This window comes from Microcaecilia unicolor, chromosome 7 (genome assembly GCF_901765095.1).
Source record: "Microcaecilia unicolor chromosome 7, aMicUni1.1, whole genome shotgun sequence".
In the NCBI taxonomy this organism is placed as follows: domain Eukaryota; kingdom Metazoa; phylum Chordata; class Amphibia; order Gymnophiona; family Siphonopidae; genus Microcaecilia; species Microcaecilia unicolor.
The window spans coordinates 104,623,527-104,644,269 of record NC_044037.1 but is presented as its reverse complement, the minus strand read 5'-3'; the positions used below and the strand labels follow the sequence as shown (position 1 = coordinate 104,644,269).

The 20,743-nt window shown below is 44.5% G+C and overlaps 1 protein-coding gene and 1 non-coding gene across 2 annotated transcripts; both read right to left on the bottom strand.

Moving 5' to 3' along the window:
* Positions 1-266: 266 nt before the first annotated feature.
* Positions 267-19,047, bottom strand: LOC115475060 (zymogen granule membrane protein 16-like). The gene is made up of 4 exons (XM_030210799.1): positions 19,026-19,047; positions 17,885-17,955; positions 9,687-9,819; positions 267-648 (listed from the first exon to the last, which is right to left on the bottom strand). Exons 2-4 carry the CDS (start codon positions 17,937-17,939, stop codon positions 267-269), a joined length of 570 nt encoding a protein of 189 aa, XP_030066659.1. The 5' UTR covers positions 17,940-17,955; positions 19,026-19,047.
* On the bottom strand, positions 18,843-18,944 carry LOC115475222. The gene has a single exon (XR_003942994.1). It is a non-coding gene; the product is annotated as a U6 spliceosomal RNA (small nuclear RNA).
* Positions 19,048-20,743: the final 1,696 nt, after the last annotated feature.

The following is a 20,743-nucleotide window of genomic DNA, read 5'->3' as shown; positions in this document are numbered from 1 at the left end:
GTGAAGAATTCACTTAAAGAGGATAAAGAGGCTTCACCTTTTACCCAGCTGAAGCCTTAACACCCTGTTTCTCATAGCACTCCCTAACTTTGCTTCAGCTTCCGGTTCCCTTTAAGCTGAGCAGAAGTCCTGTAATGGCATCATTGCCAGTGTGGCTCCCTGGAGACCTGCAGAACACACACACACACACACACACACACACCCAACACTGTATGGACCCAAATACTTACACCCACAGCTCCAAGAGATTAAGTTGCAAACAAAAGTTAAGCAACATGCATTCTTTTATTGACCATTTTCGTCTGAGAAGAATAATAAATACAATTAAAGAGATCAGTTCCTCTGGTGACACTGATATAGGTGCCCCAGTGGAAGCCTATCGCATCAATCATAGTGCTAGCTCTTCCACTGAAGAAGCGCAGCACGGTCCCAGGATAAAGGGGTGTGGCATTGAAGCTGATACCGTAGTCATTGCCGAAGGCGTAGTAGCGCCTCTGGTCAGTCACAAACACAAGTTTGCGCACATACGAGGTGTACTTCCCAGCGACCTGCACCACGCTCTCCCCTGGCTCCAGGAAAACCTCTTCCAGGTGCCCTCCCTGACTCCCCACAGGTGTTGACCAGGTTGTCCCATAGCGCACCTGCAGACTGTGAAGAAAGTTGGGGGAAAACATTAGCTCAGGGGTACTCCCTCTGCACATCCAAAATGTTGAGAATAGCTGATTTTTCATGTCATGGGCCCATAAGCAGTCTGCAAAAGTTACATGTTTGAACTTCTGTAACTTTTGTATTTTTTCACATAAAAGGATAGGGGTTTGGACTATTGTATCACAAACTATTTACTATAATAGAATTCATTCAAACCTCATTTTTTGTTTCTGGTGACATAGATCACCTTTTGCCAGAGCTGGTCACATATGTTACATGAACACTCAGCCTTCCCACAGAGTCCCTGCTACTGAAACCTGACAGATGGGAACAGGCCCTGATTTAAGCACAGAGAAGTAGGCAACTACCTCTAGTGTCAAATTTTAATAGCTGCTACAGTGTTACTTCTGCTGCTGTGGCTCAGTCTGGACTTGATATTGTAGTGGATCTAAAAAAGGGTTCTTTAAAACAGGCCTGATTAATGCTTGCCTTAGCATGCCCTTACATGGATCTTTCCTGCATGCTAAGGTCATTTTTACCACTGGGGTAAAATAGCTGATTTTTCTATTTTTAAATTAACAGCCAGACACTAAGGGCCTTGTTTACTAAGGTGCACTAGCATTTTTAGTGCATGCAAAAAATTAGCGCGTGCTGTAGATGCCCATAATTATGGGCATCTACATGGTTAGCGCACGCTAATGATTAGCGCACACTAAAAATGCTAACATGCCTCTAGCATGGCTTAGTAAACAGGGCCCTACTTTTGGTAGCCTAATGAGTGGAGGAGTAGCCTAGTGGTTAGTGTGGCAGACTTTGATCCTGGAGAACTGGGTTTGATTCCAACTGCAGCTCCTTATGACTCTGGGCAAGTCACCTAACCCTCCATTGCCCCAAGTATAAAATATGTACCTGTATATAATAAGTGAACTGCTTTTAATGTAACCATGGACATGCAGTAGTATATCAAGTCCCATCCCCTTTCCCCTTAAGCACACACTAATTGGTTAGCACTCAGCAATGCAGCTGTGCTAACTGATTAGTGCAGAACACACTCACTTTCATTCCTCAGACACACCTCCTGTGCCAAGAAATACAGCGTATGCAAATCCTAAATTTACCATGGGACACCTCAGCATGTCCCGCAGTACACCATGGTTGCTGCAGCTTTATAAAAGGGATCCCTTAAAGTGTTTTTGAAAGCTAATTTTTTTAGATTTGCTTTTGAGGGTTGCACCCTGGAATGATGGGTTTACCTCTTATGGATTAATTTTTGTGTGGCTGAGTGTATTCCTGTAAGAATGAATGAGGTATTTTCCACTTTGGATTTGGCGTTCCTTTTTTATTATTTTATGGTGAACTGGATTAGGAACTGGTTGACAGACAGACGCCAGAGGGTGGTGGTTAATGGAATTCGCTCGGATGAGGGAAAGGTGAGTAGTGGAGTGCCTCAGGGACTGGTTCTGGGGCCGATTCTGTTCAATATATTTGTGAGTGACATTGCCAAAGGGTTAGAAGGTAAAGTTTGCCTTTTTGCGGATGATACTAAGATTTGTAATAGAGTGGACACCCGGGAGGGAGTGGAAAACATAAAAAAGGATCTGTGGAAGCTAGAAGAATGGTCTAAGGTTTGGCAATTAAAATTCAATGTGAAGAAATGCAAAGTGATGCACTTAGGGAGTAGAAATCCACAGGAGACATATGTGTTAGGCAGTGAGAGTCTGATATGTATGGACGGGGAGAGGGATCTTGGGGTGATAGTATCTGAGGATCTGAAGGCGATGAAACAGTGTGACAAGGCAGTGGCCGTAGCTAGAAGGTTGCTAGGCTGTATAGAGAGAGGTGTGACCAGCAGAAGAAAAGAGGTTTTAATGCCCCTTTATGAGTCGTTGGTGAGGCCCCACCTGGAGTATTGTGTTCAGTTTTGGAGGCCATATCTTGCTAAGGATGTAAAAAGAATTGAAGCGGTGCAAAGAAAAGCTACAAGAATGGTATGAGATTTGCGTTACAAGACGTATGACGAGAGACTTGCTGACCTGAACATGTACAGTGGGGGAAATAAGTATTTGATCCCTTGCTGATTTTGTAAGTTTGCCCACTGACAAAGACATGAGCAGCCCATAATTGAAGGGTAGGTTATTGGTAACAGTGAGAGATAGCACATCACAAATTAAATCCGGAAAATCACATTGTGGAAAGTATATGAATTTATTTGCATTCTGCAGAGGGAAATAAGTATTTGATCCCCCACCAACCAGTAAGAGATCTGGCCCCTACGGACCAGGTAGATGCTCCAAATCAACTCGTTACCTGCATGACAGACAGCTGTCGGCAATGGTCACCTGTATGAAAGACACCTGTCCACAGACTCAGTGAATCAGTCAGACTCTAACCTCTACAAAATGGCCAAGAGCAAGGAGCTGTCTAAGGATGTCAGGGACAAGATCATACACCTGCACAAGGCTGGAATGGGCTACAAAACCATCAGTAAGACGCTGGGCGAGAAGGAGACAACTGTTGGTGCCATAGTAAGAAAATGGAAGAAGTACAAAATGACTGTCAATCGACAAAGATCTGGGGCTCCACGCAAAATCTCACCTCGTGGGGTATCCTTGATCATGAGGAAGGTTAGAAATCAGCCTACAACTACAAGGGGGGAACTTGTCAATGATCTCAAGGCAGCTGGGACCACTGTCACCACGAAAACCATTGGTAACACATTACGACATAACGGATTGCAATCCTGCAGTGCCCGCAAGGTCCCCCTGCTCCGGAAGGCACATGTGACGGCCCGTCTGAAGTTTGCCAGTGAACACCTGGATGATGCCGAGAGTGATTGGGAGAAGGTGCTGTGGTCAGATGAGACAAAAATTGAGCTCTTTGGCATGAACTCAACTCGCCGTGTTTGGAGGAAGAGAAATGCTGCCTATGACCCAAAGAACACCGTCCCCACTGTCAAGCATGGAGGTGGAAATGTTATGTTTTGGGGGTGTTTCTCTGCTAAGGGCACAGGACTACTTCACCGCATCAATGGGAGAATGGATGGGGCCATGTACCGTACAATTCTGAGTGACAACCTCCTTCCCTCCGCCAGGGCCTTAAAAATGGGTCGTGGCTGGGTCTTCCAGCACGACAATGACCCAAAACATACAGCCAAGGCAACAAAGGAGTGGCTCAGGAAGAAGCACATTAGGGTCATGGAGTGGCCTAGCCAGTCACCAGACCTTAATCCCATTGAAAACTTATGGAGGGAGCTGAAGCTGCGAGTTGCCAAGCGACAGCCCAGAACTCTTAATGATTTAGAGATGATCTGCAAAGAGGAGTGGACCAAAATTCCTCCTGACATGTGTGCAAACCTCATCATCAACTACAGAAGACGTCTGACCGCTGTGCTTGCCAACAAGGGTTTTGCCACCAAGTATTAGGTCTTGTTTGCCAGAGGGATCAAATACTTATTTCCCTCTGCAGAATGCAAATAAATTCATATACTTTCCAAAATGTGATTTTCCGGATTTAATTTGTGATGTGCTATCTCTCACTGTTACCAATAACCTACCCTTCAATTATGGGCTGCTCATGTCTTTGTCAGTGGGCAAACTTACAAAATCAGCAAGGGATCAAATACTTATTTCCCCCACTGTATACTGTAGAAAAGTGATGCAGCTTGCTGCCCTTTGGGAAAGACAGGCCATGGAAGGTTTGATCTTAATCAGCAGGCCCTCAATAAAAATCCAGAAGGCATGTATAACTGTAGAGATGATAACAGATTGCAACAACTTGTTTGTGACTTGTTTGTGACAGTTATAGTTGCTGAAACTAGGGTCTGATGAAGTAATGGACAAACAAGATGCAAAATACCAGGTGCAGGCCAAAACGAGAAGTTTGCGGTTACTGGACGTCAGTGGGCCAGGTGCAGGGGGCTTGCTGAAACTTGTGGTAAAGAGATGCAATAACGGTTGAATCTAAATATGTATATAAGATTTGAAGCTACTCATTACCATAGCCAATCATTGTTAACTATGACATTAACACAGATCCAATCAGGTGTGCTTACTGTCATATTACCCGTATCATGAATGGACACATAAAAGTGAGTGTACTTCCTACTTCAAGCCAGAGAGACAGCCAAGCTGCCCTCTCTCTATGAGAAACCAATGAACTGTAACTGAATTGGCAAGTAATCCCATTGCTTTCTCATACGTAGCTTTGAGTCTTTTTATATCTACTAATTGGCTTTGAGTGGTAGAATATAACATTAAAGACTCAGTCCCAGAAAACACCTATGTGTAGCTGAGGCAGTGGTGTGCTGGCGCCAGCTCGCACCGGCTCGCAAGAGCCGCTTGTTAAATTTTGACAGCTCTTGCGAGCCGGTTGTTGTAGGGGGTGAGCCGGCTCCACTGCACGAGGTAAGCATGGCAGGAGGGCGCCATGCTTACCTCCCCTCCCGCTTCCATCCATGTGTAGCGATGTCCTTCGCTCCCCCCGATCCTCCCCTGCCACTCCCATCCGTCCGTTTCAATTACCTGCCTCGAAGCGCCGCATTATCTAAAGCCTGCCTGCTGCCCGTCTCCAGCTGCCTGCCTTCCCTGCTTGCTTCTCAGGAGTTGGTTCGCGCCCTTAGTCACACCTTCTGACGTCATTTCCTTTTCCCCGTGGCGGGACTAAGGGCGCGAACCAACTCCTGAGAAGCAAGCAGGGAAGGCAGGCAGCTGGAGACGGGCAGCAGGCAGGCTTTAGATAATGCGGCGCTTCGAGGCAGGTAATTGAAACGGATGGATGGGAGCGGCAGGGGAGGATGGGGGGGTGAAGGACATCGCTACACATGGATGGGAGCAGGAGGGCAGGGGAGGGAGGAGAACTGCTGGGCATGGATGGGCAGAGGGGGGCAGGGCAGAGAATTGCTGGGCATGGATGGGCAGAGGGAGGCAGGGCAGGGAGAGAACTGCTGGGCATGGATGGGCAGAGAGTGGCAGGGGAGAGAACTGCTGGGCATGGATGGGCAGAGGGAGGCAGGGCAGGGAGAGAACTGCTGGGCATGGATGGGCAGAGGGCAGCAGGGGAGAGAACTGCTGGGCATGGATGGGCAGAGGGAGGCAGGGGAGAGAATTGCTGGGCATGGATGGGCAGAGGAAAGCAGGGGAGAAAATTGCTGGGCATGGATGGGCAGAGGAGAGAATTGCTGGGCATGGATGGGCAGAGGGGGCAGGGGAGAGAAGAGAATTGCTGGGTATGGATGGATAGAGAGGGGCAGGGGAGAGAGGAGAGTTTCAGGACATGGATGGAGGGGAGGGAAGGGAGAGAGAAGAAATGCTGGACATGGAGGGAAGAAAGAGGAAGGAGATTAGATGAGGGAAAAGGAAGTGAGGAGAGAAACTGCACATGGATGGAGAAAATAGGCAGAAGCTGGATCCACTGTACAGTCAAGTATGCGAAGGACCAGAAATGAAGAAGAAAGGAGGAAAGAAAAGAAATAAATGGAAAGGAAGCCCTGGAAACGGAGTCAAGGGAACAGATAGAGAGCAGCAGAAGCAGATACTGGACCTGCATGATCAGAGAAACAAAGTCACCAGACAACAAAGGTAGAAAAAAAATAATTTTATTTTCATTATAGTGTTTGGAATATGTCCACTTTGAGAATCAGGTGCTGAACGTTAAAAGTTTATGTTTATTTACTTATTTATGGCATTTTATCCCATAATAAACATGAATTAGATTGGAACCTGGGATCATATAATTTTTTTTTCCTGGAGAGAGTAATGTGTTGGCCGCCCCCCCCCCCCCCCCCCGGGTATAGCCAGCTCTGCAATTTTTGTTTGGGGGGGGGGCGCAGTGGTGGACGGGGGGGGGGGGGGCGCCGAGGTGGACCGGGGAGAGAGCCTGTTGTTAAAAATTTACCAGCACACCACTGGATGGAATGGACTTCAAAGGATGAGAAGCAGTGAGACTGTGGTAGGAGGAGGGATTGAAAACTGCAGGAGGGCGAAAGTAGTAGGCCAACGCCGCCACCGCGGCTAGCTGTGCGGGGTGAATGGGAGAAAAGGTAGCCTCCGTGGCAAAGGGCTGCGACTGAGGCAGAGTCGTCGGGGGTGAGCCAGGTTTCGGTTAGGGCGAGCAGATGGAGGGAATGGGAGATGAAGAGATCATGGGTGAAGGTAAGTTTGTTGCAGATTGAGTGGGCATTCCACAGGGCACACGAGAAGGGGAGGGAGGAAGGGGGGAGGAGGGGAATGGAGATGAGATTGGAGATATCGCGGGAACGTTTGCATAGATGAGACGAGGACGAGGACATGTGTGATGGACCTGGATTGGGATTGATGTCTCCTGCGGATACCAGGAGAAGGAGCAAGAGAGAGCGGAGAAGGGTGGGGGAGGTAGGGCGACAAAGGTGCCGAAGGCGGGATGCGCAGAGGAGGAATGGGGAAGGGTTCATGGCAGGAAGGAGGTGTTGGAGGTTGAGAGCTAGGAAGGAGGAGGAGGACAGTAGGGATGGTGAGGTGGAGGGGGATAGGGGTAGGTAGGGTATTGCAGTAGTGAGCAGGAAGGGGGGGATGGGTAGTGAGTTCGTGTGGTAGACAGCGGAAGGAGGGGGAAGAGATTGGGGAGGGATAGGGCGAGGAATAGAATGTGAAAGGGGGCCATAGGTAGTGACAGAGGTAGGGAGTGAGTGAGCAGGCAAGTTGGACAAGCTGGTGGGGTGGAGCAAGCTGATGCAGATGGACTGGAAGCTGGATCAGGCGGACTGGAGCAAGCTAGTGCAGATGGACTGGATCGAGCAGGGGAAGCTGGATCAGGCTGACTGGAGCAAGCAGGATTAGGGGGTTGTTCACTAAAGCTTAGCTCGAGTTATCTGCAGCAGGGCCCATTTTATTCCTATGGGCCCTGCTGCAGATAACTTGAACTAAGCTTTAGTAAAAGGCCCCCTCAGCTCTCTTTGCTCTTTCTTGGTTTTCTTCTTTGCTTCTCCTTTCTTTTAATTTGGAGCTCTTTTCATATCTTGTCTTCTTCTTGATAAACCTACTCCCTGACTATACAAACTCAAATGGAGAAATGCTATACTACCTAAAGTAGGTTTGGAACAACTGTTTCTTCCCTACATTTCCCTAGCTAAAAAAGCAAACAAACGGATAATTGGTGTCCCTATTTAATCCCTCCCAGAACCATTCTCTTTCACCTGTTTCATTTCAAATCATTCACAAAGCAATTTAATGTACTTATCAGGCGTTTGGTAATTGTATGACAGTGATGTATAGACAATGTTACATTTATCTATAACAGATATAAATGTCTTTGTTTTGATTATGTCTTTATTATTTATACAGTGGGGGAAATAAGTATTTGATCCCTTGCTGATTTTGTAAGTTTGCCCACTGACAAAGACATGAGCAGCCCATAATTGAAGGGTAGGTTATTGGTAACAGTGAGAGATAGCACATCACAAATTAAATCCGGAAAATCACATTGTGGAAAGTATATGAATTTATTTGCATTCTGCAGAGGGAAATAAGTATTTGATCCCCCACCAACCAGTAAGAGATCTGGCCCCTACAGACCAGGTAGATGCTCCAAATCAACTCGTTACCTGCATGACAGACAGCTGTCGGCAATGGTCACCTGTATGAAAGACACCTGTCCACAGACTCAGTGAATCAGTCAGACTCTAACCTCTACAAAATGGCCAAGAGCAAGGAGCTGTCTAAGGATGTCAGGGACAAGATCATACACCTGCACAAGGCTGGAATGGGCTACAAAACCATCAGTAAGACGCTGGGCGAGAAGGAGACAACTGTTGGTGCCATAGTAAGAAAATGGAAGAAGTACAAAATGACTGTCAATCGACAAAGATCTGGGGCTCCACGCAAAATCTCACCTCGTGGGGTATCCTTGATCATGAGGAAGGTTAGAAATCAGCCTACAACTACAAGGGGGGAACTTGTCAATGATCTCAAGGCAGCTGGGACCACTGTCACCACGAAAACCATTGGTAACACATTATGACATAACGGATTGCAATCCTGCAGTGCCCGCAAGGTCCCCCTGCTCCGGAAGGCACATGTGACGGCCCGTCTGAAGTTTGCCAGTGAACACCTGGATGATGCCGAGAGTGATTGGGAGAAGGTGCTGTGGTCAGATGAGACAAAAATTGAGCTCTTTGGCATGAACTCAACTCGCCGTGTTTGGAGGAAGAGAAATGCTGCCTATGACCCAAAGAACACCGTCCCCACTGTCAAGCATGGAGGTGGAAATGTTATGTTTTGGGGGTGTTTCTCTGCTAAGGGCACAGGACTACTTCACCGCATCAATGGGAGAATGGATGGGGCCATGTACCGTACAATTCTGAGTGACAACCTCCTTCCCTCCGCCAGGGCCTTAAAAATGGGTCGTGGCTGGGTCTTCCAGCATGACAATGACCCAAAACATACAGCCAAGGCAACAAAGGAGTGGCTCAGGAAGAAGCACATTAGGGTCATGGAGTGGCCTAGCCAGTCACCAGACCTTAATCCCATTGAAAACTTATGGAGGGAGCTGAAGCTGCGAGTTGCCAAGCGACAGCCCAGAACTCTTAATGATTTAGAGATGATCTGCAAAGAGGAGTGGACCAAAATTCCTCCTGACATGTGTGCAAACCTCATCATCAACTACAGAAGACGTCTGACCGCTGTGCTTGCCAACAAGGGTTTTGCCACCAAGTATTAGGTCTTGTTTGCCAGAGGGATTAAATACTTATTTCCCTCTGCAGAATGCAAATAAATTCATATACTTTCCACAATGTGATTTTCCGGATTTAATTTGTGATGTGCTATCTCTCACTGTTACCAATAACCTACCCTTCAATTATGGGCTGCTCATGTCTTTGTCAGTGGGCAAACTTACAAAATCAGCAAGGGATCAAATACTTATTTCCCCCACTGTATATATGTTTATTGTACCCCACAAAGAATGGTGGATAGCTGTGGGTTATAACTATTTTTAAATAAATAGATTTGGGGCAGTCGTCCACTTATTTCCTCAGGAAACTTTCTCCTCAAGCTGTCCTCACTCACCCTACGATGTAATAAGTGGTCAGTCGGATTCTTATTGCAGTGATGGGTCCATCCAGTTGGTTTTTTGATTGTGAGAACTTCTTCCCACCTTTTCCGCCATATTCTCCAGAATAGGATGAGGTGCGGGGACTAGCTGTGGTGAGAGAGAGAGAAAAGAGAATCAAAGGTAGAAAGAGACCCTCACCCCTCTCCTTTCCAGCATGGTGGAAACCTGGGAATGTGAAACACACACAGACAAGCCACAATCTCCATTCAAGAAATGTAAGTGTAGCAATAGCAAGCAATCAACCAGAGTGCTCCCATGACACAAAGTGAAGGCAAACTTCTGCCATCTGATTGGTTGATGAGTCTATCAACATTTCTAGTACAGTATAATACCAAAATATATCACAATATAAATAAAATAGTGCAGCATTAGATAGCATAGAAATTCCTAAACCTGTCCTGGGGGCACCCCAGGCAGTTGGGCTTTCAGGTTATATTGTAGAAAGACAATAGAGGTAGTGCATGCAAATTGCAGTTTGAAACCCCTGCTTGAATTTAAGAGAAACCATTACCCAAATTCAGTTGATTCTCTGTGTCAACCTCTTATTTTCGAGGATCAGCAACCACTTCAAGACTCAAGTCTCTCAGGTAAGTATAACTCTGTTTTGTATTTTCTCTATGGTGCATTAGTGTTTTTAGCGCTTCTACACTTAGCGTGCGTGCTAACCATGTAGGTGCCTATAGGGATATTGTAGGCACGTACATGGTTAATGTGCGTACATGGTTAACGCCCATTAAAAATGTTAACACACCTATAACGCTGCTTAGTAAACAGGACCCAATGTGTCTTAAAATGTCTGTTTGTCACTTAGGGGGTTGTTTACTAAAGCTTAGCTCGAGTTATCTGCAGCAGGGCCCATTTTATTCCTATGGGCCCTGCTGCAGATAACTTGAACTAAGCTTTAGTAAAAGGCCCCCTCAGCTCTCTTTGCTCTTTCTTGGTTTTCTTCTTTGCTTCTCCTTTCTTTTAATTTGGAGCTCTTTTCATATCTTGTCTTCTTCTTGATAAACCTACTCCCTGACTAATCAAACTCAAATGGAGAAATGCTATACTACCTAAGTAGGTTTGGAACAACTGTTTCTTCCCTACATTTCCCTAGCTAAAAAAGCAAACAAACGGATAATTGGTGTCCCTATTTAATCCCTCCCAGAACCATTCTCTTTCACCTGTTTCATTTCAAATCATTCACAAAGCAATTTAATGTCATACACAAATTAAAAGCCCAAACTAACAAAAACAATGTACACCCAGTCTGAAACATTTACTATTTAATATCCCAGACTTCAAAGTTCCAGCTTTAAATTTCCTAAGGCTGTCACTATTCAATTTAATTGAATTTGCAAAACGAAGGAATATTTCTTTCCTTTTACAACTTCTAAATTTTGTTCTGCTCATAGAAAAGCTGACATTTTTAAAACAATAAACAGCTTTAAATTATATAGAACCAGTTTGGAAGCACCTTTATTACTGACTTAAAGACTATTTTTAAGCAGCTGTATTCAAACTCTTATTTGTTCAAATACTAATCTTGAAGAACTCCATAACAGACTTCCATAAAATCATTTACAGTTTGAGGACACAGTCCCTTTACAGAGCCAGGAACTTCCCAGTTCAAATTTTTTTTTTACTCCAAACACCTACTGTTTTATAATAAACTACTACTACTATAGCGCTACTAGACGTACGCAGTGCTGTACACTTGAACATGAAGAGACAGTCCCTGCTCGACAGAGCTTACAATCTAATTAGGAGAGACAAACAGGACAAACAAGAGATAAGGGAATATTAAGGTGAGGATGATAAAATAAGGGTTCTGAACTAGTGAATAAGGGTTAGGAGTTAAAAGCAGCAACAAAAAGGTGGGCTTTTAGCTTAGATTTGAAGACGGCCAGAGGTGGAGCTTGACATACCGGCTCAGGAAGTCTATTCCAGGCATATGGTGCAGCAAGATAAAAGGAACGGAGTCTGGAGTTAGCAGTGGAGGAGAAGGGTGCAGATAAGAGAGATTTACCCAGTGAACGGAGTTCCCGGGGAGGAATGTAGGGAGAGATGAGAGTGGAGAGGTACTGAGGAGCTGCAGAGTGAATGCACTTATAGGTCAATAAGAGGAGTTTGAACTGTATGCGGAAACGGATAGGAAGCCAGTGAAGTGACTTGAGGAGAGGGCTAATATGAGCATAACGACCCTGGCGGAATATTAGTCGTGCAGCAGAATTTTGAATAGATTGAAGAGGAGAGAGATGGCTAAGTGAGAAGCAAGTTGCAATAGTCTAAGCGAGAGGTGATAAGAACGTGGATGAGGGTTCTGGTAGTGTGCTCAGAAAGGAAAGAGCGAATTTTGCTGATATTACAGAGGAAGAAACGACAGGTTTTAGCAGTATATGTGCAGAGAAGGAGAGGGAGGAGTCGAAGATAACCTCAAGGTTACGAGCTGATGAGACAGGAAGGATGAGAGTGTTATCCACAGAAATAGAGAATGGGGGAGGAGGAGAGGTTGGTTTAGGGGGAAAAATAAGAAGCTCAGTCTTGGTCATGTTTAGATTCAGATGCCGCTGAGACATCCAGGCAGCAATGTCAGACAGGCAGGCTGATACTTTGGCCTGGGTTTCGGCTGAGATTTCTGGTGTGGAGAGGTAGATTTGGGAGTCATTAGCGTAAAGATGATACTGAAAACCATGGGATGAGATCAGAGTACCAAGGGAAGAAGTATAAATGGAGAAGACAAGAGGTCCCAGGACAGATCCCTGAGGTACACCAACTGACAGTGGGATAGAAGTAGAAGAGGATCCACTAGAGTATACACTAAAGGTACGCTGGGAGAGATAAGAAGAAAACCAGGAAAAAACAGAGCCCTGAAATCCAAGTGAGAACAGCATATCAAGGAGTAGGCTGTGATCAACAGTGTCAAAAGCAGCAGATAGATCGAGAAGGATGAGGATAGAATAAAGACCTTTGGACCTGGCTAGGAACAGATCATTGGAGACTTTAGCAAGCATTGTTCCAGTTGAATGAAGGGGGCAAAAGCCAGATTGAAGTGGATCAAGAATAGCTTGAGATGAAAGAAAGTAAAGGCAACGGCAGTGAACAGCACGTTCAAGTATCTTGGATAGGAAAGGGAGGAGGGAGATGGGGCAATAGTTGGAAGGACAGGTAGGGTCCAATTAAGGTTTTTTAAGGAGTGGTGTGACTACGGCATGTTTGAAGGCATCAGGAACAGTCGCAGTGGACAGTGAAAGATTGAGGATATGACAGATAAATGGGATGACAGTAGGAGAGATAGTGTTAAGTAGATGGGTGGGTATAGGATCAGAGGAACAGGTAATAGTCAAGTAATAGTCAAAACACCCACCTACAAAGCCAGGATTTTACATTTTAACTTCAGTAAACCCTAATTTTAAATGAGCCACCAAAATTTTAATAAATTAGGCTCGATTCCCTGAAGCCAAGTTATACCATGGGCTTCTAATTTAACTAATTCAGATTCACACCACACATCATTTACAGAATCCCTTCAAGATTAACACTAGGCCGTTATACCAACCTTTCAAACACAAGTCTTCCTCTCATGATAAAACCCACCCAACTGACTCCACGGATACTTTTAGAATCTTCCCGGGAATTCTGCCAGCTCAAACAATGCACATGCTTCATTCTAAAATTCCCTTCACACAAATAAAACCATTTATTTAAAAATAAAGGGAAAGAAACCCATTTAAATGCAATTCTCCAAACTTGGGATCATTTTGTTCTAGACACACAGAGGGCCTTTAGGATACACTCTGCAGGTGCACGTATTTTATGCCGAAAACTGAGCTTGGTAGCTCGGAAGACCATATTACAGTACTGGACAGTACCGGAAACACCGGCATATTGGCATTGGAGGAACCAGGTGCACCTGTTAGCAACTTGGGAAGCGAGGGAGGCATGAGGCTCCCCGAAAAGGCACGCACAATATGTACAGATTTGGGATCCATATTTGAAAGCGTTGAGCCCCAGTGGACGCAGCCAGCTCCTTAATAGGAGTACCATCAAGCCCTAGAGATAAGAAAGTAGGCCTTTATGTGCCTAAATAGCTTAACCCATAAGCCTAGTTGGGGGAGGGGGGAGGGGGAGAACGCGCCTGGACTATCAGAGTACAAGTTTAGGCAAATAGCTAGAGAGAAGGAAGAAAGTAGAGGGTGGGAGAATTCTGACAAGAGGGGAGGGCGGCGAGAGGGAAGGGGGAAATGGTATGGGGGGTAGGGGGGGAAGGAGAGGGGGGGAGGAAGGGAGAAAATGTTGAAAAGAATTACTTGGATGTTACATTTTCTGATTATTTACAATGTTCAGGTTTTGAATTTATAGTGAAAAGTACATGGAATATGTCAGATGTTAACCTGATGCAAAATCAATAAAAAACGTTGAAACATAAATGCAATTCTCCAGCTTCCACCTATATGTGGGCACAGTGGGTTTCTGGTGAGCTTTGGAGGGCTCACAGTTTCCTTCACAAGTGTAACAGGTAGGGGGGTATGGGCCTGGGTCCACCTGTCTGCAGTGCCCTGCATCCACCCCTACACTACTCCAGGGACCTGCATGCTGATCTAATGGACCTGAGTATAACATCTGAGGCTGGCAAGTAATGTTTTAAATTACATTTTTTGGGGGTGGGAAGGGGTTAGTGGCCACTGAGGGAATAAAGAGAGGTCATCCCTTATTCCTTCTAGTGGTCATCTGGTCATTTAGGTCACCTTTTTGTGCCTTATTCGTTATAAAAAAAACAGCTCTAGCTCAAAGCATCTTAGTTTTAGTCCTGAATGGTTTTGTTTTGTTCCATTATGGCTGAAAAACGTCCAAGTGTTAGGAATGCCCTGATCCTGCCCTTAACACGCCCCCTTGTGACGGACTTAATAGGAAAACATCTAAAAATTGGTTTTGAAAATATCAATTTGGATGGTTTTGTGAGAAAAACTTCCAAATGCAGATTTATGCCACTTTTTGGACATTTTTCTTTTTGAAAATGAGCTCCACAGTATTGTTGTCAGAAACTCCAATTGGACCATCTGATCTGCCCAGTTATCCCTGTCCACATTGTAAAGATATATCCAGGCTGCCAGCTCTAGAAGCTTGACTGCTTGCAGGATGTCACTGCTTTCCAGTCAGCTTGCTTCCTTATAGGTTCTCTGCCATACTAGATAGATGACCACACAAAATCCTTTCTCTAGTCTAGCACCTACCTCCTACTCCATTCCATGCCTTTCTACCAAACTCTGTAATAATCTAGAGAGCTACAAATCTAATAGTGGCCTTCCTAGACAGTACCTGGTAACTACCAACCTGCCACATATTTTGGTCCTTCATTCTTATCTCATAGGGCTTTTGGTACAGATCCTACACTATTTTGGTAGCCTTTCTCTGAACCATCCATGCTGCCTATATCCTTTCAGACGCATGGTCTCCAGAACTGAATGCAATATTTTAGGTGAGGTCCTATCAATGACTTTGTTTCCTGCTGTTTATGTCTCTTCACTAGATCCTTCTGACTCTGCCACCACATTCTCATACTGTTTTCCTACTTGGAAATCATCAAACTGTATCAGCCCAAGGTCTCTCTCCTGGTTGGTGCATATCAGTTTGAGTTCTCCCATAAAAGATAAGTACTATTAAACTGGGACAATAACCTCACTGATCTCACAAAATATCAGAACAGGGCCTACAGGTGTGTGTGAAGGGAATTTTGGAATGCAGCACGTACAGTGTTTGAGCTGGCAGAATTCCAGGGAAGATTCTAAAACTGTCCATGGAGTTAGGGTTACCATATGGCTCCAGAAAAAGGACACATTGATCCAGTCCGGGTTTTGCTTCCATTGAAAGCAATGGAAGTAAAACCCAGACTGGCTCAATCTGTTAATCTTGAAGGGATTTATCTTGTTGGGCACACTGGATGGACCATTCAGGTCTTTATCTGCCATCATTTACTATGTTACATCCTTTTGTTTGAGGTGCAGATATTTCCCTCTTGTTACAGTGCATGAGAGGTTGCTTTGCATTCTGAAGAAGGAATGCACTGGATCTATTTACCTGTTCAACTGAACGAATTGATTTTTCTCATTTGTAAATACATAGAACTAGCACTGCAATTAAACAGTGGATTCTATACAAAGCACCAAAAGTTGTGCGCCGAAGATGCTCACGCAACTTAATTGAGTAACGAGCTTTTAGCTAGCAATAATCAGGCGCTAACAACCAATTATTACAGTTAATTGGACTCAAGATTTGTGAGTGCATCTGGCTATGCGCTATTCTGTAAGGGAAAGGGAAATGGGACTTGATATACCGCCTTTCTGTGGTTTTTGCAACTACATTCTAAGCGGTTTACATAGTATATTCAGGTACTTATTTGTACCAGGGGCAATGGAGGGTTAAGTGACTTGCCCAGAGTCACAAGGAGCTGCAGTGGGAATCGAACTCAGTTCCCCAGGATCAAAGTCCACTGCACTAATCTCTAAGCTACTCCTCTAAGGATCCGAGCCAAACTTTTATAGTGCGTATCTGAAAAGGGGGCATGGCCAAGGGGTGTGTCAGGGCATTACAAAAGATTACAGATTTACAGAATATGTCCAAGTTCAGTGCCAGCATTTACACCTGGTTTTACCAGGCATAAGACCGGCACCTAAAAGTTCAGTGCAGAATCAGTGCTAAGCACGATTCTATAAAGCATGCACACTCTTTATAGAATAGCACCGATGTTTTGCGGTGCCAAATTTTGAATTCTTTAACTAGGCACCTCCATTTTGGTGTCTTAAGGCCAAGTAGGAGGAGCCTATTGTATAATAAAACACAGGTGCCTAGGTTCTGTTATAGAATACTAGCATAACCAGGTGTCACACCAGCCAGGAACGGCTCCTGGCCAGTTAAATAGTCTTAAGCCGGCAAAGTGCTAATATTCAGCACGAGATAGCTGGCTACCTCGGCTGAATATTACTGCTTAGCGGCTAGTCTGGTCACCAGCTATGTTGAACGACATAGCCGGTTAGCGCCAATATTCTTTGGCTGACCTGCTAAGTTTAGCGGTCAGATAGACCCATGTAAATAGCAGGTCAGCCTGGTTGCCCATATGGTCAGTCCACCCCTGCTCTACATGCAAAGCCTTGGGAACACTAACCTGTTATGGGAAGTAGACTGTTGTATCTGCTCTGGGTTTCCTGCTGCTTGGGATCCAAGTCAGCATCTCCATGTCCATACTACTGCTGTGAGTGGGAAAGGTGGCCCTACTATATGACATAATTTGAAGAGATGGAAGGAGAGAGAAGTAAAAGGGAAGAAACAGATGTACAGTGAGAGAAAAAGAGAAACAAAGATACAAACTCCCGTGGTTAAGCCAACAGCATAGAACCTATAGTGAAGGAATAGTGCACAAAAATAGCTCACCAATGCTCAAAGGAAATGGTTTTCAAATTATATGCATGCTGTAAAAGCAAAATCAAGGGGGGAACATGCTTGGTGCATGCATAGAAGAGTTTCGCGGAAGCTCTTGTACGCATGCGCTTGGTAAAACTGAAAGTGAAACACCCATTGGTGCCTATTTTCTGCACCTTTAAATATAAGCTTTTCAGTTTTTTGTTTTTACTTGGAAGGCATATATTTAAGCGCAGGAAACAGGAGCCGTTGTGAACTTTCAGTTTTGGGTATGCTCTGACTCGCATACATTTGTCTCTCACTGCCAGCGCTTAGTAGCTTGCATAGGTTTCCTTCTGCTTCCAAATTATATAAAAACTGGCAGATTGTAAAGAAAGAATCATGAGAAATTCTCTCTTCAAAAACCCTAACGGCTGCTCCGAGCTGGTGTTAGGTTTTCAGCGGTAAGGGCGGCTTTGTTTTGGGCGCTGTTCTCTGAGCATTAGAAGGGAATAGGAAATGACCTCATTAACATCCATTTGACTATGATATTGCGCTAATCTTTGGCATGTACATTGTCTCCCATGCTAGAGCCCTCTGAGCATTCTGTGCTCACTGGCTCTAATCACCTCTAGCGCTGGCGTTACGTTTTGAGCATCGGCCCATGAAAGAAGAGGGAGCAGATGATCCATTCATCCTGCACAATATCAAATACAATCAAGATTGAAGTTGAATTACCTGGGGAAGCCACTCCATTTTCCCCTGTATCCCTTACCTGCACTGAGACAGCTGCCAACACAGAGCAGGGAGAAAAAGAAGACACGCAGCATCCTCAGAAAAAAAGAACTGCAGGGGAGAAACCCAAAAAAAAGAGGGTTCATTTAATATGCTTTTCACTAGAGAAGAAGATTTCTTTTATTCTATGCCCTGCCATTGTACCTTAGAGGGGCCATTTTTAAGAATGAAAGGGAAGTTCATTACCTGCTAATTCATGTATGTACGCATTGCGGAGTGGGGGACAAGAGCAGCAATGATTTGTTCTGACCCTAGAGACTGAAATCACCACAGCTATCAGATACTGTAGTACTAACTTCTCTGAATAAGTCAAAGCTGTATTTCTGTTTATTTCAACCTGCTTTCTAAAGGCAAGAAGGCTTAGTAGATAACCATGTCTGTGTGGGTGCCCCTAAAAACTCCTATCCATGCCAAATTCTCAGGACATGTCAGGAGCTCCAAGGATGTTTTTGAAATCCACATACACATGCAGATGTGCAATCACATTCCAGGAAGTAGACTCTGTTAATTCTGAATACCGTTTTTGTGTTAATGAAATTTTTATCATCAATATGCTATTAATAAACCTGTTCTTTACAAAAAAAAAAAGTATACAGACCTGTTCAGTAGGTGTTTATCAATTAAACTCTCTAAATTGCTTAGTTACTTCGGTCAAATACACTTCTGTTCTTTGGTTTTATGAGATATCTCAGTAGTATGGTGTATATTACAGAACACATTCAACTAGTGCTAATAATAATAAATAAAAAAGGAGCAGGAAGCCCCAGGAGAGATTTGATTCACAAACAGCAAAGCTTCCAGATTTTTAAAGTTATTTTATACATTTCTATCATCAGTCATGACCATTATCTTGATGGAACACAAAAGGTCATGAGTCAGATTCACAGACTGTGCATTGCCCAAACACCTACAAGCTCAATCCTATATGTGAGACTGTTAAAAATAAAGAATGCTTCATAAATTTGTGTCTCATCCCTGAGCAGGGATAAGCTAATCTTTTCTTTATCATTACATTTCATATACACGCAGCTGAAGCCAGCCTGTGTTCCATTTTACTGAGCCAGTGGGAAGTAGAAGGAAGGACAGAGAAGATTATCAGTCATGAAGGAGCTATAACTCACTTCTTACTTGTGCCGTCTGTCTCTCTGGGGTCCTGGGAGTTGCTGGTTTCCCCGGGGAGTTTTTATAGAAACTGAGAGGGGTGGAGGCAAAGGAATGACAGCTCCATATGTTGATTTAAGTGGGAAACCTACCTCCTGTTTAAATATCCTAAAGAGATTAAAAGGTTTTCAATGAGTACTTTTTATAGCTTGTCTTCAGGCATATCTGTGCCCTACAGCTGTCTCATTTTGAGGACAGGTAGAGCAGCAGCAGACAGGAGACTCTTCACGAAGGGGCAGGGCTTTTTTTGAGGGGGTACTTGGGGGTACTGAGTACCAGCACCTTTTCCATTGTCTGCTAAAATTGACCCATGGTCCCCAAGTTTTAATGAAAGATCTCAGGCTCTACACACAAATCTTGTTTTGTCATAGATTCTGTGACTGGTTCTAGGGGTCCTGGCTATTGTGGGGTGGGTCCCTCAGTGATCACCCCACCCTTAAAGGGTGGCCTGGCATTTGAGTACCGGCACCTTTTTCGCTGGAAAAAATACACTGCGAAGGGGTGGGCTGATAACATGTTCAGATTAGTACATATTGTACCTGGTAGGGAGAGGCCTATCGGTGAACACAAGGGTTGTATAGTTTTAGGAATGCCCTTTTTATATCTCTATTGTCTCTGAGTGGAGGAGTGGCCTAGTGGTTAGGGTGGTGAACTTTGGTCCTGGGGAACTGAGGAACTGAGTTCGATTCCCACTTCAGGCACAGGCAGCTCCTTGTGACTCTGGGCAAGTCACTTAACCCTCCATTGCCCCATGTAAGCAGCATTGAGCCTGCCATGAGTGGGAAAGCGCGGGGTACAAATGTAATAAAAATAAATCTTTGAAGCCTGAAAAACCAACAGAAAGAGACAGAATAATAGACATAGAGAAATGCAAAAAGACACATGTACAGGCAAAACAGAAAAGGATATATAGGCAGCTTGACAGACACACACACATAAACACATATACACAGATGAGACAGAAAAGGATATTCAGGCATAAGAACATAAGAGTAGCCATACTCAGACCAATGGTCCATCAAGCCCAGTATCCTGTTTCCAACAGTGTCCAAGTCAGGCCACAAAAACCTGGCTGAAACCCAAATCATGGCAACATTCTATGCTACCAATTCCAGGGCGAGCAGTTGCTTCCCCATGTCTGTCTCAATAGCAGACTATGGACTTTTCCTCCAGGAACCTGTTCAAACCTTTTTTAAACCCAGATACGCTAACGGCTGTTACTACATCCTCCAGCAAAGAGTTCCAGAATTTAACTATTCATTGAGTGAAAATATATTTTTTCCTATTTGTTTTAAAAGTATTTAAAAATTGATTTACTTCAACTCGTTCTACACCACTCAGGATTTTGTAGACCTCAATCACATCCCCCCTCATTCGTTTCTTTTCCAAGCTGAAGAGCTCTCTTTAGCCTTTCCTCAAATGAGAGGAGTTCCATTCCCTTTATCATTTTGGTCGCTCTTCTTTGAACCTTTTCTAATTCCGTTGTATCTTTTTTGAGATACGGCAACTTCACACACACACGAGACAGAAAAGGATATACAAGCAGCTTGACACATGCACACACACGTTCGAACGCAGAGCAGACACACACATACACATAGATGAGACAGAAAAGTATGCACAGGCAGCTTTACACACACACATACATACAAAAGGGGCAGACTGACTGTGTTCTGGG